The sequence below is a fragment of the Castor canadensis genome, chromosome 1, assembly GCF_047511655.1.
Source record: "Castor canadensis chromosome 1, mCasCan1.hap1v2, whole genome shotgun sequence".
NCBI lineage: Eukaryota > Metazoa > Chordata > Mammalia > Rodentia > Castoridae > Castor > Castor canadensis.
Genome location: NC_133386.1, coordinates 137741604 through 137761213, shown reverse-complemented (window position 1 = coordinate 137761213; position 19610 = coordinate 137741604). Strand labels below are relative to the sequence as shown.

Genomic DNA, 19610 nt, shown 5'->3' with positions numbered 1-19610 from the left:
TAAAACAAGTTCTCTGAAGTTGAATAACTGGGGAAGGGGGTTACCAAAAGAAAAGTAAAAGGAAAATCTGCTGATTAGAAGACTGTATGGTTGTTAGGAGCTTAATGTTTTTAAATTAATGCTTTAATCTTCTTGGTATAGGCAAATTACATATCCTGGAAAAGAAAATTTTTTAGAAAGACACTTCTCTATCACCATATGAAGAAGAGAAGAATAGATGTTGTTGAATCTTACGTGGTCCTAATTTGGCTTATTTTTCTTTTCTATGTCCTTGTTGGTACATAGATTCTCTTCCGTCCTTGAATCATAAAGCTGAAAGAGAGCTTAGAAATGATCTCATTTCATTACTACATCATACAGTTGAGGAACCTGAAGCTCAGAGAATTCTGTACTCTTGTTCTGTAAGGTAAACTAAGGAGGGGGAAATACTTTCTCTTAATAAATGTGGAAACTGAGACTCAAATATTCTTGATATTAAGGCATCCTTAGAAATTTAGTGGCAGGGCTCTAAGGACTTGGACTTAGGTTTCTTAGACTCTGAGGTTTTTTTTTGGATTCATACTTGTCATCCTGGGAATACTTAATTTGAGTTACATATGTTACTTCTTTTAAAAAGTCTAAGATTCAGTTTTTCTTTTTCCTCAGTTCTGATTTAAGAAATCTCATTTCCACCAATTTCAAAGCATCCTTCTTTATTTCTCCTTCCATTCCCTTGCTTTTTTTCTTATCTGCCTTTCTTTTTTCACTACCCATCCATCACATGTTTTTAAGTTGGGCTTGTTCCCCAGACCAGGTCTTTCATGACCTTCTCTTTCAACTGTTTTTCATAATCTCTTGCTTTCATTTTCACTAAACCTTGTTTATATGTATTTGCATATTCAGAGTTTATCATTTTTCTTGAGTTTCCATAATTTAATTTTTCAAATTAGATTTAGTAATTCCAAAGTACAGCTAGATAGCTAGATAATGTAATACTAATTACCTTTTTTTTTTTTTAAAGTAAGTACTCTGTACCAAGCATAGTAGCAACTTTAGGTATGCTGTTTTGTTTAATCTACCTACAACTCTACAAAGTAGGTATTTCCTTGCATTAATAGGTAAAGAAATTTTAGTCTCAGATATTATAAATCACTCAACCTGCATGTAGCAGGACTAGAATTCAGTCTAGATTTAGTCTCTAAAATCTAGTCCCTTTTCAGTCCATCAACACTTTCTCTTGTAAGACCTGAAGTCCTGGTGTCATTAATAGATGCCAAAAGGTGACTCGAGTATAATGGTTTGAACTTCTTTATTAAAGCTTTTGGAGCTATTTTTTATGAATTGGATTGGGGATTCCTACTTGCTTTGCCCCCCTGGTGTGCTTGAGAGGAATATCCTTTGAATATCTCTACTCTAGTGCATACCATTACTGTTGAAAAGACTATAGAATATTAAAGCAATTCATTATTTAGCACATTTCTGATTTATCTTCAGTACTGCTTTTCTATAATTATCTCTTACATTTCTATAATGCTTGCATTGGCATGTATACGTTAGTGCCTATTTGTATTCTTTGACCTAAACTAGGTCAGGTGGGTTTAATATTTTCTTTTTGTTTTTGTGTTCTTTCTCTTCTTTTTCTGGCGGCAATGGAATTTGAACTCAGGGCCTCAGGCTTGCTAGAAAGGCACTCTTTATGGCTTGAGCCACTCCACCAGCCCCCCTCCCACCACCTTTTTTTTTTTTTTTTTAATATAGGGTCTCACTCTGTACCCCAGGCTGGCCTTTATCTCTCTATCCATCTCTCTATCCCCTGACTCAGCCTCACAAGTGCTGGAATTATAGGCATGTACCATCATGCCTGGCTAATAATTTCTTTTAACGAATAAGGAAATATTCATCAACTTGCCTAAAGTCGTAGATTCACTAAGTAGTGGAAACAGCATTCAAACATAGGACTTCAAATTTTTAGTCCATTGTCTTGTTATATCTGGAATGGAAGAGTTTGGTGCTTAAGGTAACATACATAAAAGTTTGAAGCCCCACTTGAGTATTTATGTTAGTTAAAGCATTTAACCTCTTTAGAGTCTGTTTTGTTTTATTTTATTTTTATCTCTAAAAAATGAGTTTGCTTTTGCTTATCTTAGAGTGCTGTGAGAATAATACATGAAAAGCACTTGACACATAAATCTTAAGGAACGATTCTAGATTATTACACACTGAGAACTGTAAGGAAGGTTGTTACTTTATGGAATAGAAGCTTTTCAGTTTATTACAGTGTCAGGTTTGTTTGGTTTTTTTTTTTTTTTGTCTTAGCTATGTATAAAGTAAAAAAAAGATTGTTTTAGTTTTGAAAGAAATACTGAACTATAATGTGAATGAAGAGTCTGGAAGTTGACTCATAACAGACATAACCCACAGTATAAAAATTAATATAATAATTACTTTTGATATGTATCTCAGTTGCAGTCTTTTTTTTAGTCAAAGTCTTGGTATGGAGTACAGATTGTCCTTGAACTTGAGCTCCTCCTTTGTCAGCCTCTGAAGTGCTAGAATTACATGTGTACCACCATGCCTAGCTTAGTTGCTGCCTTTTCTTAAACTAAAATTTAGATTTTTCACTATACCAATATTCTTATGCACAAATATTAGCTTTTTAATAACTACACATGCTTCAGATAAGTTTAGCCAGAACTCAACTTCCTACTTAGTCAAAATAAGTTCTCTGAAGATGAAGAACTGGGGAAGGGGGTTACCAAGAGAAAATAAAGGAAAAAATCTGCTGATGAGAAGACTGTATATATGGCAGAATAAGTAAAAGAAACAAATTAATATAAAGCATACAATTCAGTGCTTTTATATTCATCAGGATGTACAATGATCACCATTAATTCCAAAACATTTTCATCACTCATAAAGAAACTGCCCATTAGCAGTTACTCTGTCCTCTCCGAACCTGTGGGAACCATTAATCTACTTTCTATCTCTATGGATTTGCCTCTTCTGCATCTTTCATATAAATCATATAGTGTGATCTTTTGTGACTAGTTTCTTTTTTGGTGGGAGTGGGGTTTGAACTTGGCTTTGCATTTGCAAAGCAGGTGCTCTACAGCTTGAGCCATACCTTCAGTACATTTTTCTCTGGTTATTTTGGAGAAGAGGGTGTGGGGGTCTCACAAAGTATTTTCCCAGGCTGGCCTCAACTTCAATCCCTTAATTTTTAGACTTCCAAGTAGCTAGGATTACAGGCACGAGTCACTGGCACCTAGCCTAATTTCTCTCATTTAGCATAGTATTTTCAAGATTCATCCATGTCATAGCATGTATCAGTGCTTCACTTCTTTTTATGACCCAGTTTATTCCATGTACGTATATAGCACATTTACCCATTCATCACTTGATGGGTACTTGGCACTCTTTCAGTTTTTTGCTCTTATGAATATAGTGCCATAGAATATTTACATGTAGATTTATGTGTAAAGTGTATTTGTACTTGTCCCAGGTAGATATCTAAGAATGAAATTGTTGAGTGATGTTTAAATTGTTTAATTTTTTTTTTTAAGAAATTACCAAACTGTTTTCCATGTGGCTTTTTGAAGCTTATTATGTATTAGGTATATTTTCTCTCTATTAGTGTTTGACAATATTTTTCTCAGTTGCCATTTTAGTTTCCATATGATATTTTTTGCCATGTAAAAAGTTTTATTTTTAAATTTAAATTTAATTCTTTTAATACTTTTATCTAGCATGTATTGCTTCTGGATTTTGGGTCACAAGGCTTTTTCTTCTTTTTAGGTTACAAAAGAATTGTTAACATTTTTTTTTCCCCCACTACCTGTGGGACTTTTTTTTAAACATCCATTTGAAGTTAGTTTTGTGGCAAAGTGAAGAATAGATTGCATTTTAAGTTTGTCAGCAGGCTGTCCACTTTTTGTAATACCATTTATTTTTATTTTCAATTCTTTTTAGTGTGCTCTGGGCTTGGTTTTTGTGGGGCAGGTGCTTCTACTACTTGAGTCATGCCCCAGCACTTTTTGCTTTTAGTTGTTTCAGGTAGAGTTACAGCGTTTTTTTGCCTGGATTGCAATCCTCTTATCTATGACTCCGCCTTAGCTGGGATGACAAGCATGTACCACCATGCCCAGCTTTTATTGATTGAGATGGGGTTCTCTAGAACTTTCTTGCCCAGGCTGGTCTTTAACCTGTATTCTCTTTAATCTCTTGAGTAGCTTGGATACAGGCATAAGCCACTACACCTGACTTACTACTATACTCTTAATTAGAGGAATTAGAGGATGTATTAATATGCTTTAATAGGTAGTGGAGGTAGCGTCTCCCTCATTTTTTAAAGGATTTTTTCTGGCTCCTTTTATTTGTTTAATTCCTACAAAATAAACTTTCTAATCAACTAAACTAGTACCAGAAGAAATCCTGATAATATTTTTTAGATTTTTAATTTTAAAATTTTTAAAGTTTAAATTTGTAAATTAACTTACAATCAACATTTTTATCATACTGAGTTTTCTTTGAAGAGAGATGGTATATTTTTGTTGTATGAATTTCTTCCAAAAGGAAGTCCATTACTATAAGAGGGTATATGTCTATTAACAATTATTTTCAAAGTAGCATCATTTTATAGGATTAGGTTTTTTTGCCCTTGTCCAGTTTATCTCTTATTTTCTTTGAAGATTTATTGATTTCCTTTTTATTATTATGGGTGCTCTAGTGAAGAGGTGACTTCTGTCCTGTTATTTCTGAGCATCTTAACAAGTCTGAACAGGAGGGCTCAGGAGGGAGTCCTGAGTACTGCTTTTTGTCTACCCAAGTCCCTGTGAGGTCAGTCAGTGTCACCTGCTGAGGGTAGACATATATCTCTTATTTTCTGAGTGAAGTGTACTTCAAGGAGGTGGTACCTATACACTAGTGATGCTGCCAAGTTTAGAGATCAGAGCTAAGCAGTCTACTTTTAAAGGGTAGCATTAAAAGATCTGTATAGTCATATTTCAGGCAATGTCGTTATCCAATTTAAAACAGTTTTTTTGCTGATGCGTATTGAATCCAAGTCCTTACAAATGCCACTTTTGTTCCCTACCACTGAGCTACACCCCCCAGCCCACCCAAATGTTTTTTGTACATTGCTACTTGCCAAGTTTATTTTCCTTATAGTGCCTCCCTTTTTCTTCACTGTTTCAAGTCCTGTGCTCCTGAAGTGTCCCAACTTAATTGTAAACCTTTTTGTATTTTATTTACTTTCAAAGTGGTTTACCCATGGTAAATCAAAAACATGTTGAATGAATGATGCTCAGATGTAGTGGACATTAGATCAAAAACATATGTTGAATGAATGAATGAGGCTCAGATGCAGTGGAACATGACTATTTTTCAACAGTTTAGTTGTCCATACTAAATTTGTAGTGAAGTAAATGGGAGGGAGGTGACGTAGACTTGTTGCGTGTAGAAGTGAGATTAAAAATTGTGATTATTGAGCTGGGTATGGTGGTGCACAGTTGAGATACCTGCACTTGGGAGGCTGAGGCAGGACAGTCATGAGCTCTAGAACAGTATGGGCTACATAGGGAGACGCTGTTTCAAAAAGTACATACATACATAAAAAGTGATTATTGGTAGTATATAAAAATGAACTTGTCCCCTATTTACGTTTCCCTATGATTTCATATTTATGCTTTTCTGTTCTTATTTTAAGGAAATATAGCTCAGTTGTGAAGATTAAATTAAATAATGCTTATAAAGTACCTACCACATATACCTGCATGGTTTTAATATTTCTCATCCCTTTAACTAAACCAGCTTTTCCTTACACATAAGAATCATGATTTTTGGCTAAGTAGACTTGAGAGTGAAGCTACACTGAGAATCTATCAGTATTTCATAATACTGTTAGGAGAAATGTGTTTCAGTATTCACAATCTACTTCACAAATCTTTGGATTGTAAAACCATTTTTAAATTGGAGAATCTGTATACTAACATTTTTCACACTTTATTGAGAAATTGTAATCTTATTGGTAATTACATAGATGGCTTGTACTTGCCTGTTCCCTATGCAGGTCAGTGTTTAATAAGAATAGCACTTTCAGGCTGGGGTATAGCTTGGTGGTAGAGTATTTGCCTGGCATTCTCAAGGTCCTGGGTTCCATTCCTAGCAACACACACACACATACACAGAGAGAGGTGGGGGCTGAGGGGAAGAGAGAGAGAGAGAACGCAGAAAAGCAAGATGGCCTGCTTATTTTCCTATTGCTCAGGAAGCATAGCAGGCCCTGCCACTTAGGGCATACTTAAATTTGCTGCTTGTTCAACATAAGCAAGTGTGACCAGAAGGAGGGTCTAAAATTATTACCCTAAAGATATTTGCTGTTTGCCTATGACATGTCTTTTATTCTAGATCCTCATGGCATGCACGTAAGTCTGAGGAGGGGCTAGCATGGCTGTTGGTTTGAAATACATGTCATCAGAGGCTTCTATGTGGACTTCATTAGTTTTTAAACTCTTGAGACCAGACCTTCTTGCTTTCTTCTGTTGTGGCAGAATAGCTGTTTACATAAATTCTCATCACTGAGTAATGCCACAAATGTTGATTATAAGAGTGAGTAGCTACAGTTAGCCCTCATAAAACATCAGAAAGCCTTGTGTGCTTTCTCGCTTTTATTATTGGTATTTCAGTGGCTGTGCTTTTATGTAAGCCCAGATCATTTTAGAAAAATTGTCAGTATATAACAAACTAGGATTCTTTTTCTGGCTTCATAAAAGCTTGAGTTTCTTTCCCTTTTCTTTGAGAAGAGGTCTCCCTGTGTTTCCCATGCTGGTCTTAAACTTCTGGACTGAAGTGAACCTTCTGCCTCTGCCTCCCAAATAGCAGTTACTGCATGAGCGTGCCATTTTACCTGGTTTATTTTCTTAAAATGTGAGTAATACTAGTCTTAACAGAGTTTTGAGGAGAAAATGAGATGGTATATATTTGAAATCATTATGAAAATTATAAAGTGATAAAATGGAAACTTACTACAGGTTATTATTTCTAAGGTACAGTTCAAGAATAAGCACAGGAACATTAGTGATGGAGTGTTTCTTAAAAGGAAATATGGGGGCTGGAGGCGTGGCTTAAGTGGTACAGTGCTTGCCTTGCAAGAGCAAAGCCTCAAATTCAAACCCCATTACCACAAACAAACAAAAAAACTTAATATGAACCCATATTCAGGCTTTATAGTTATGTAATGCTATCTTTCTTTTGACACCAAGTGCTTAAATCATCTGATTGAATACCTGCCCCTCCTCACAATCATTCAGTTCTTAGTGGTTAAAAGATCACATCACATTTGGCTCGAGATTTTCTTCTTAAGTTGTCAGTACCTATCTTAAAAATTCTGACACTGGTTTTGGTGTCCATTCACAGATAATGAGAATTGAGTTAGGACTGGTACCTGACCAGTAGCATTACGTTGACCAACAGCATTGTTTAGACACTATGATTTTAGAATTGGTGAAATATAGTACATAAATTTACAGTTTTAATAATGATTTCACACATACAACATTTCATTTTCCCCTCAAAATTCTGTAAGGCTGGTATTATCTACTTTTTAAGAAAATAGCCAGGCTTATACCAGTTATTTGTGTAGTAGTAAAACCAGGAAGGGAATCCTAGTTTATTGAAAGGATGTGTACCATTTTCTCTTTACTTTTAGCTTTTTGAAAAAAGAAGTTAGTAACTATGTCGTTCTCATGTTGAGTGACTAGTAAAAATAAAATTTAGGCATTTTGCCCCTAACTTAATGTAGGGTAGAATTCTTGATTATCAAAGATATAAGATTACAGCTCCTGTGCTGTAACAGTCTGTGTTTGTCCGTGCATTTTAAGCAAAGTATATTTTTATGCGGTCTGACTCAGCAGGTTGGAATTTCCCATGGATTAAGTATCTTATCTGAAATGGTTTTAAGTGAGGTATGGTTTCATTTATTTGCTTGAAACCACTTTATATAGATATCCTGGCTCGAAGATCCTGTTTTGTCTGATGCAGGACATTGTGTGAACTATTACAGTTTCTATTTTTGCATTCTGTGATGCCCAATTATGAGATGATTTGGCATTCTTACCTTCACTAAAATGAGAAAGTAATAGGACCAAGATCTATAATTTTCAAACACATAGGTTTTCAGTATTTAATAAATTGAAATTCTTTAAAAAGATCTCCTGTGTTCTCTCTCCAGGAATAACATCAAATAAACTTAAAAGATGTCTTGAGTCTTCTCATTTTGCCCTCTTGCTCTGTCCCATCATATTGCAGTTCTAAACCTTGACTTTCTTCTTAGTTTCCTCTACCAATCATTACTCCCCTCCAGCAGGAACAAATCCTCTTTCACCTTTTCCTATAGATTTCTGGGTGTTCATTACCAGCTTTGATGATTTCAAGAATGGAAAACTTAGTATTATTTTGAGGATAATATGGCAAATGATAAGAAGGTGACCCTGAGAGTCAGATTCTAGCTCAGCTGCTTTCCGTTTTTCATAAATTATTTAACTTCCTTTGACACTAGTTTTCTCATTTTCAAAACATAGATAATAGTATCTACCCCAGAAGATTGCTATAGATATAATTTATGAATTCATCCCCATTCTTTCCCCAAACCTCATTAAATTGTAGTAAGGTAGTTTGAAACAAGTAATAAAACCAAAGGAAAAAGAGGCGGGAAGATAAGATTGTATACCTCTGTCTATCTATCTATCTATCTATCTATCTCTCTATAGAGACAGAATTGCAGTGTTGAAGAATATTAACTCACTAAGCTGAGAAGAGAAAACTAAAAACTTGAAGGAGAATGAAGGTGCAAGCTAATCCATTTCATAGCCCCAATAAAGGATCAGGAATTAGAGGCACTAAGTCCCTCTGAAAGAAAACTGGTGTTTTTTTCCCCTATAAGAGTTTTATAATTTTAGCTCTTACATGTTAGTCTGTGATCCATTCTGAGTTAATTTTCATGTGTGATGTGAGGGATGGGTCTAGCTTTGCTCTATTCTATGTGGATAACCAAGTGTCCCAGCACCACTTTTTGACTAGATTAATTTTTGCTTGTTGAATTATCTTAGCATCCTTGTCAAAAATTCTTTGACCATAAATATATGGGTTTATGTTTGTACTCAAATTTGATGTATAATCTATCTGTATGTTCGTACCATGCTGTCTTTTGTTATAACTTTGTAGTACGCATAGGCCAGGAAGTAAGGCATCTAACTTTATTCTTCTTTAAAAAATTGTTTTGACTATTCAGGGTCCCTTTGATTTCTGTATAAATTCTAGGATTAACCTGTCTGTTTCTGTGAAGAAGCTAGTTGCAATTTGCCTAGGCATTGCTTTGAATCTGTAGATCAATTTGGGGACTATTGCCATCTTAATATTAAGTCTCCATGTCCATGAACATGTGATGTCTTTCCCTTTATTTGTCTTTAATTTCCTCAGCAATGTGGTATAGATTTCAGTGTACAAGTCTTGCATTTCTTTAGTTATATTTATTCCTAAGTGTTTTATTCTTAGCAATGCTACTGTAAATGGAATTGTTTTCTTAATTTCGCTTTTGGATTGTTTACTGCAAGTGTGTAGAAATACAACTGATTTTTCATCTTGTATTGATCTTGTATTCTACAACTTTAGTGAAGTTGTTCTTACAGATTTTAGTGGATCCTTTAGAATTTTGCCCTAGCTACTGTAGCATACATATTGAAAAGTTCAAGTTTAACCACTATCTCTGCTTTTCTTCTGAAATAATACAAAGACTTACGAACCCATGGCAGGTGAAGTAATAACACTCCATAGATACTAAGGTTTAAATAATCTCTGAAACCAATTAATATGTTTTTTTACATGGCAAAGGAGAACTTAAGTTGCTAATTAGTTGACTTTAAAGTGAAGAGATTATCCTGAATTATCTAGGTGGGCCCAAAGTATTTGCAGTGTCTTAAAAAAAAAGAGGGAGGCAAAAATAATGGGACAAAGTCTGAGAGAGATTTGAAACTGCTGTATTTCTGGATGCCTTTAAAAATGGAGGAAGAACCTACCTGTCCAGAATGCAGGCAGCTGGAAATAGTATTTAGATTTCTCCTTCTAGAAGAACTGTAGGAACTCATTGCTACTATGCTGTTTATTGCAACAGACTAGCAATAGTTGAGACAAAAAGAATCATGAGATCATGAGCCTATATTCATCTCCAACTCAAAATTACTTCTTTGATTTTATATAATTATCTCTTTGTCCTTATGGTGGAAGTCTTGGACATGAACACAGTTATCTACTTTTTTCTCTCCTTACTTTCCTTCTTTCTTACCTTTTTTTTTTTTTTTTTTTTGTGGAGGTACTGGAGTTTGAACTTAAGGTCTCACACTTGCTAGGCAGGTGCTCTACTGCTACCTACTTTCTTTATCCAAATATATACGATGTTCAAATTGTGCTACTATTAAAAAAACAACCAGCAATGTAAGTACTGCATACAGTTTAAAATTTCCTTCCAGTTTTTTTTTTCCACTTAAAGAATGCCTCACCAGAGATATGTAGTCCAATAATTGTGTTTAAAATCACTTGGAATAATTTCTAACATACTATTAATTTGTTCCCTTTTTGTTAGTGCTATTGGTTAGTTTTTACAAATTGTTTAACATGTTTATAAAACAGAAATTGAAAATTATACACCAATTTCCTTGATGAGCATAGATGCAGAAATTCTGAATGAATACTTGTAAACCAAGTTCAGCAACACATAAAAAGGTCATACACCATCATTAAGTTGGTTTCCTTCAAGAATGCAAAGATGGTTCAATATATGCAAATCAACAAATGTAATCCACCACATAAATAGAATCAAGGACAAAAATCACTAAATTCATCATCCCTTCATGATAAAAACCTTGAAGAAACTAGGAATAGAAGGATTATACCTCAACATAATAAGGGTGCTGTCTCTGACAAAACCTGAAGCCAACACCATTGTACTGGATGGAGAAAAACTGAAAGGATTTTTCTCTAAAATCAGGAACAAGACAAGGAATTCCACTGTCTGCACTCTTACACAGTATGGCACTTGAATTCTAGAGCAATAAAGCAAGAGAAAGAAATAGGAAAGGAAAAAGTAAAATTATTCCTATTTGCAGATGATATGATCCTATACTTAAAAAGACCCTAAAGGTTCCACCAAAAGCCTGTCATGGTGGTTCACGCCTGTAATCCTAGCTACTCAGGAGAAGGAGATCAGAAGGATCACAGTTCGAAACAAGCTCTTGCAGAAAGGTTAGTGGCATGGTGGTACACACCTGTCATCCCAGCTATGCAAGAGGGCATATGTAGAAGAATCATGGTCTGAGGCAGCCCCAGGCAAAAATGCAAGACCCTACCTGAAAAATATTAAAGCAAAAAAGGATTGGGAACATGGCTCAAGTGGTGGAAAGCCTGCTTAGCAAGTGTGAGGCCCTGCGTTCAAACCCCAGTACCACCAAAATTATGGTAATAGTAGTAGTAATAATAACCAAGCAGAAAGGGGTGGGTTGCAGCTTAAGTATTAGAACTCTTCCTAGCAAGCAAGAAGTCCTGAGTTCAAACTCCAATACCACAAAAAAGACTCCACCAGAAAATTCTTAGATCTGATAAACACTTTCAGCAAAGTAACAGGATGCAAAATCAATGTACAAAAATCAGTAGATTTTCTATGTAAAATAATGAACATGCTGAGAAAGAAGTCAGGAAAATAATTCTATTTGAAATAGCCTTAAGAAAAAATACCTAAGAGTAAACCTAACCAAAGACCTCTATTATGATAATTATAAAACATTGAAGAAATAAATTGAAGAAGATACTAGAAGACGGAAAGACCTCATGTTCATGGATTAGCAGAATTAATATTGTGAAAATAGCTATACTACAAAAAGTGATCTACAGATTCAATGCAACCCACATCAAAATTCTAATGACATTCTTCACAGAACTAAAAAAAACAATCCTAACATTCATATAGAAGCACAAAACACCCTAAAATAGCCAAGCAATCCTACACATAAAGTATAATGTTCATAATACCTGATTTGAAATTGCAGCACAGAGCCATAATAACAAAAACAGTAAGGTACCAGAAGAAAAACAGACTTGTAGACCAATGGAATAGAGTAAGAGGAGCCTGAAATAAGTTCACACAGTTACAGCCACCTAATTCTCAACAAAGTTTCTAAAAACGTTGGAAAAAAGGGCCTCTTTAATGAATGGTGCTGTGATAGATAACTGGATATACACATGTAGAAGACTGAGACTAGATTCCTATTTCTCACCGAGTACAAAGTCAATTCAAAGTGGATCAAAGACTTTAATGTAAGATCTGAAACTCTGAAACTACTAGAGGAAAACATAGGGGAAAGATGTCAAAATGTAGGCATAGGCAGCCAGGTGTGGTGTTTCACACTTATAATTCCAGCACTTAGGAGGCAAAGGCAGAAGAATCTAGAGTTCAAAGCCAACTTAGGCTATATAGCAAGTTCCAGGCCAGCCTGGGCTTAAATAACAGACCTTGTGTGAAAAAACCAAGGGCGGGGGATGTAGCTCACTGGTAGAATGCTTATCTAGCATGTGCAAGGTCCTGGGTTCAGTCCCCAACATTGGGGGGGCGGAAACATAGACATAGGCAACAAGTTTCTGAGTAGGACTCCAATAGCTTAGAATATTAAAAAGCTTTTGTATAGCAAAGGAAACGATTTCCAGAGTGAACAGATGCCTACTGAAAGGAGAAAATCCTTGCCAACTATTCATCTGACATGGGACTAATATCTAGACTATATAAAGAACTCCAAAAATTAATCACCAAAAGAACAAATAATTCAATCAATAATTGGGCAAATGAACTGAACAGATAGTTCTCAAAAGAAGTGCAAATGGCCAAAAAACATGAAAAACATTCAACATTTCTAGCCATCTGGAAACTAAATTAAAACTACACTGATTTTTCCATCTGACCCCAGTCATAATGACTGTCATCTAGAAAACAAAAAACAAATGTTGGAAAGGATGCACAGTATAGGGAAGGAATGTAAATTAGTATAGCCACTAAAAATACAAGTAATATATGATCCAGCTAAACTAAGATATTTTGACTTCTGGGCCCATGCTATTGTCCCTGCAATTATATGTTATCTCTCTGTAAGTAATAGTAGTGTGAAAAGTGCTCATAGTTTTAATGAAAAGTTTTTAATGTTGGTGTAACCCAAGTCCTAAGTATTTTATCATTTCTCTCTTTGGTGGTGTCTCAGAAATAATGTTACCTGAGTTGGGCACCGGTGACTCACACCTGTCATCCTAGCTACTCAGGAGGCAGAGATCAGGAGAATCACAGTTCGAAACCAGCCTGGGCAAATAGTGAAGAGACCATATCCTGAAAATACCTAACACAAAAAGGGCTAGTGGAGTGGCTCAAGGTGTAGGCCCTGAGTTCAAACCCCAGTACGGCAAAAGAGAAAAAAAAATTGTTACCTAACCCAAGATCATGAAATTTTACTGCTGAGTTTCCTTCTGAGAGTTTTATAGTTTTATGATTCAGTTTGTTTTAATTATGTATGTGGTATGAGGAAGAGGTTCAGTTTCATACTCACACATAGGGATATTCACTTGTCCCAACATCATTTATTGGAAAGACTATTCTTTCCCCCATTCAATTATTTTCTCCCTTTTTCAAGAATCAGTTGACTATAATAAATGTTACAGTTTATTTCAGGACTCTAGAGTCTATTTGACTGCTCTATGTTTATCCTTATACCTGGTCCCATAGTCTTTATTAGTGTAGTTTTGTCATGTCCCATTTTCTTTTACTGGAAACTTTATTAGGTATATGTAAGGGGAATTATATTTATTAGCTTCAAAGCCACCTAATAATAAATATTGTCTGAGACAGTAAGGTAAATGCTTTATGTACATTAGCTCATTTCATACTATTAAGAGATATTAATTATGTTTCAGACTCTGCAAATACATTTGTGAAAAAATAGGGAATGTTCTTGTTCTTATGGATCTTGCATTAGTGCCAAATTAGGTGGAATAATTTAAAGATCATAACAAATATTGAAATAATAGCTCTATGATTTAAAAAATAGAACAAGCTAATTTGAGAGTAAGTGATGAGAGAGCTATCTTAATCCTCATAACAACCCCTATAAAATTGATAATATAACCTCACCTGACATGAAGAAACTAAGCTTAGAGAAACTGACTTGCCTAGGGTCACACAGTTATTAAAGGCAGAACTGGGTTATAAAAACAAACCTTTAGTTGGTAGCAAATGAAAAATGATTTTAGGTTTAGGGTTTTCATTTAGGAACTTTTAAAACTACAGAATCTCATTTTTTTTTTCTATTGGAAGTAGGTTGTTGAGGTCAAAGTTCAGGCTATGAGCTGTTAATTTGGTATTTGTAGATGGTTTTCTTGAAGCCAGTGGAATTGTAGGCAGAATATATATGCATGCATTTTTTTCCCCCAGATTGAGAGTTCATAGCTCTCATCACATTCTGAATATGGTCTGTGATTACAACAAAGAGTTCATAAACATATTTGATTCACATGATTTACGCAGAAACCAGATTTGGTTTGTCATAGGACCACTTTGTTCTCTCTGCCAAAGTCCTTCCTTTGAGAGCAGGAGGTGGGAGAAATTTATATTTATTTTGTTAGGTTTGAAATAAATTTTATTCAAATGTAAAACAAATTTGTATATATTTACCTACCAAAGAGTATTTTTTATTTACAAATAGTAGGGCTTATTTAACTTTGGAGTTGTCATTGATTCTGGCAGTCATTCTCCATATATTAAACATTTCCTGACCTTTGGTGTTTTTTGTTTTTTTTTTTTTTTTGCGAGCACTGGGGTTTGAATTCAGGGCCCTAATGCTTTCTAGGCAGGTGCTCTTACTGCTTGAGCCATTCTGCCAGCCCTTCTTTGTGATAGCCAAATTATGGAAACAGCCAAGATGCCCCACCACTGATGAATGAATTAAGAAAATATGGTATCTATACACAATGGAATTTTATGCAGCCATGAAGAAGAACAAAATGTTATCATTTGCCGGTAAATGGATGGAATTGGAGAACATCATTCTGAGTGAGGTTAGCCTGGCCCAAAAGACCAAAAATCGTATGTTCTCCCTCATATGCAGACATTAGATCAAGGGCAAACACAACAAGGGGATTGGACTTTGAGCACATGATAAAGCGAGAGCACACAACGGAGGGGTGAGGATAGGTAAGACACCTAAAAAACTAGCTAGCATTTGTTGCCCTCAACGCAGAGAAACTAAAGCAGATACCTTAAAAGCAACTGAGGCCAATAGGAAAAGGGGACCAGGAACTAGAGAAAAGGTTAGATCAAAAAATTAACCTAGAAGGTAACACACACGCACAGGAGATTAATGTGAGTCAACTCCCTGTATAGCTATCCTTATCTCAACCAGCAAAAACACGTTCCTTCCTATTATTGCTTATACTCTCTCTTCAACAAAATTAGAGAAAAGGGCAAAATAGTTTCTGCTGGGTATTGAGGGGGTGGGGGGAGAGGGAGGGGGTGGAGTGGGTGGTAAGAGAGGGGGTGGGGCAGGGGGGAGAAATGACCCAAGCCTTGTATGCACATATGAATAATAAAACAAAAAAAAAGTAGGGTCTTGAGAACTATTTGCCTGGGGCTGGCTTCAAACCACAATCCTCCTGATCTCTACCTCCTGAGTTGCTAGGACTACAGGTATGAGACACCGAAGCCTGATTATTTTATTTTACTGCTGGGTAGGGGTACACTGGCATTTACAAAGGTTTTTAAAATACTTCAGTCTGTACATTTTATGGACTCCTCACTTTCTACAATTCCATTCAAACACTCTGACTTTTAGGCCCTTACCAAAAAAAAAATCTCAATCGATCTCTCTCTCTCTCACACTCTTTCTCTCTGAGTATCTCTCTCTCTCTTAACTTCACTCTTTCCCCTCCGCCTTTCCTCCCTCCCTTTTCCTCTCTCTCCTCTCTCTCACATAACACACAGTGAACATATATTCCCTACTTTATTAGAGTTAACATAATATTCTTTCTCCACTTTGTGCTTTTAGTTATGTCAGCTTCTTGTAGCTTTTCAAAACTTTAGTGCTTATTCCCATTTATTTTTAGTTAGCTATTTTACATATTTTCAATGTCCTCTACAACAGGCCCTATAATAGTTTCTTTTTTCTGTTCTTTGGTTTGCCTGCAATGCCATCCTTACCCTTCCCTATTTCCATCAGTCTGAATTTTGTCTGTTCTTCAATGCCTACTTTATTTTTTCCTTTGAAATCTCTTTGTTCCCTAACCTAGAAGTGATCTTTCTTGCCTTCTTTGAACATCTGCCACACTTTAGCTGTGCATTCTTAGGGTATTTCACTCTTTGTACATTGTGTTAAATGTTTATGTACTTGCTTTTAGCTCCTTGAGGACAGAGGCATTATCTCTAGTTTTATAGCTATCACCCCACCTCAGATCCAGCCACATACTTATTATAGATTCTTGGTAAATATCTATTGAATGAATAAATTTTTATTTTAAAGTATAATTTAACTTTATTATGCTTTTGGAATTATTTTATCCAAAATTCTTTTATTATGACCTCATTGAAAAAAGTTAGTAATTCATTCTAAAAATTGTAACTAAAAAAGGCCTGAACAGCCTATGACCATAAAGTAGCTGAACAAAAAATAAGACTCTAGAATTACTTTTTAACAGAACCAAAATCACATCTCTAAAATGTAGGATATTTTGTTCTAACTAGAATACAAAGATAATGTATGAGTCTTGCTTCCTATTTAGTGTCTAATATTTGTCTTCAGTGTATATTTTTGGATCCTTTGTCAAAGATCAGATGGCTGTAGCTGTGTAATTTTATTTCTGGGTCTTTTTTCCATTAGTCTTCATGTCTTTTTGTGCTTGTACCATGCTTTTTTGTTACTATGGCTCTTCAGTATTTGAAGTCCATTATTGTGATACCTCTAGCATTGCTATTTTTCTCAAGATTACTTTTGCTATTCAGGGTCTTGTGTGCTTCCGTATGAATTTTAGGATTGTTTTTTCTGTTTCTGCAAAGAATGACATTGGAATTTTGATGGGCATTGCATTGAATCCATAAATTGCTTTTAGTAATATAGCCATTTTCAAGATATTAATTCTGCCCATCAGTGAACATGGGAAGTCATTCCATCTTCTGCTGTCTTCTTCAATTTTTTTCTTTAAGGTTTTTTAGTTTTCGTTGTAGAGGTCTTTCACTTCCTTATTTAAGTGTATTGCTAGGTTTTGACTTTTGTTTTTAAGGATTTTTTTTTAAAGCTATTGTGAATAGAATTTTTTTTGCCTATTTTCTTACTCAGCCTGTTTTGGTCCATAGAAAAGCTACTGAGGTTTTTTTTTTGTATGGTGCTGAAAGTTTATCAGATCTAGTGGTTTTTTTGTGGAGTCTTGAAGGATAGAATCATATCATTTGCAAATTGGGATAATTTGACTTCTTCCTTCCTTATTTAATCACTTTTATTTCTTTCTCTTGCCTTTTTGCTCTGGCTAGGAGTCCCAGTACTATATTAAATAAGAGTGAAGAGAGTGGATACCTTTGTCTCATTCCTGATTTTACAGGAAATTATGTCAGTTTTTCCCTACGTATTTACTATTATTTATTTATATGTGTTGAACCATCCTTGCATCCCTAGAATGAAACCAACTTGATCATGGTATATGATCTTTTTAATGTGTTGTTGAGTCTGATTTGCAAGTATTTTCTTGAGCTTTTATATATCTGTGTTCATTAAAGAGATTGGTTTATTTCTCTTTTGTTGTGTCTTTGTCTAGTTTTGGAATGAGTATATTTAACTTTACTCTTAAATCTCTATTTGAACTTATTTAAACACATTTAATATGATGCTTTGTAATGAGCTCTCTTTTTTTTGGTAGTACTGGGGGTTTAACTTAGGGTTGACACTTGCTAAGTATGTGCTCTACCACTTGAATGACATCACCAGCCTTTTTTGCATTGGTTATTTTTGAAATAGGATCTTGCTTTATACCTGGGCCAGCCTGGGCTGCTCCTATTATTTGGGTCTCCTGAGTTAGCTGGGATGACAGGCATGAACTACCACTCACCTTGGGTTGAGATGGGGGAGGGGTCTCTTGGGCTTTTCCCAAGGCTGGCCTTGAACCGTAATCCTCCCTGTATTTGCCTCCTGCTTAGCTAGGATTACAGGCTTGAGCCACCATACCTGGCCCTCCTTCTGCCTTTTAAGAAAAATATTCTTGCTATTTCCATTTTGGTTCACATTTTGCATTTGTTCAAGTTTTTTATCTTCTCATGCATAACTATTTTTTACTTGAAATGTCTTTCTTTCTTTTTTTTTCCTTAGCCCTGGAAGAAAGCGGGACTTTTCCCCTGTTTCTTGGAGTCAATACTTTGAATCCATGGAAGATGTGGAAGTAGAGAATGAAACTGGCAAGGATATATCCTCTGCAAAGTGGTTTACTCACTAGTAAGATTATGATGTCTCAGAAGACTTGTATAGTTTCTAAAATGTTCTTTTCCCACCTGTTCTTTGTACAGCATGAAATGTTCTTTATGTCCATGCTAGTATCTTTCTTGGTTATAATTATCTAATGCATAGGGAAAGGATTAGGAATTAAATTCCTGAAACTGATACATCTTTTGGGGGCCAGGGAAAAGTTTCATGAGTTAATCAAGTGAATTGAACTGATCTCATTTCTAGGAACCAGGGATGTGTCCTCTTTAGGGAAAAGGGAATAATTATTTTCACTGAAAAACATGGTCATACTGGCCTCAGATTTCCAAAGGGGTTACTGTCTCAGAATCTTCTATTTAAGTTTCTTTTAAGTTTGAAAGTGTGTGGTTTTGCATGTGGCTTATTGCTGCCTGGATTTTTTAGTCAGTATTATTGTGACTAAACAGGCAAAAAAACTTCACTAAGAAAAAATTTAAATATGTTATCTTTAACTATTCATACACTTTTCGAGTTTACAAGAGTGGTTCTGAAGGTCCAGTCCTGCTCTTACTGCATGGAGGAGGCCATTCTGCCCTTTCTTGGGCTGTGTTCACGGTAAGTTGTTGATAGTAGAGCTGATACTAGTGTAATCATTGTTTTCTCCTGGATAATTTCCATGTTCATTCATTTTGCTTGATGTAAGAAGGTTATGGATGGAGTGGATTCCCAGTGTTAATCATAGTTTGCTCAATATTTCTTGTCCTTTAAACCAGAGGTTCTTGACAGGGATGGGCCTTAGTGCCCTCAGACAGTTTTTAAAATTTTATATATATGCATATCAGGATGAGTGGAATTAATTTTGTGCCTTGTCAAAAGTGGGGATCTGTATCACAATAATTTATAAGATAAGTAGGCATTTTATTCAGTTGCTTTAGATAATGCCTTTCAATTCATTTGTTTCCTTCAGAGTCTGTGTGGTACTTTGCATTTGGAAATGTCTGATAAATATTTGGAAAAGTTCCTTCTTTTTTAAAGTGATGATTTTAATTTGTTTGTTTGTTGTCTGTGAGCTACTGGGAAGTAAATAATACTTGATTGGTGATAGTTTGGTCTAGA

The 19610-nt window shown here is 35.3% G+C and overlaps 1 protein-coding gene across 2 annotated transcripts in view; it reads left to right on the top strand.

Moving 5' to 3' along the window:
- The window catches only part of Ppme1 (protein phosphatase methylesterase 1), a 52847-nt gene that overhangs the window by 2129 nt on the left and 31108 nt on the right, over positions 1–19610 (top strand). For both annotated transcript variants that reach the window (XM_074083294.1, XM_074083297.1), the window contains exons 2-3: positions 18405–18499; positions 19018–19109. In XM_074083294.1, the coding sequence (XP_073939395.1) occupies positions 18405–18499; positions 19018–19109 (187 nt within the window). The remainder of the gene's footprint in view (positions 1–18404; positions 18500–19017; positions 19110–19610) is intronic.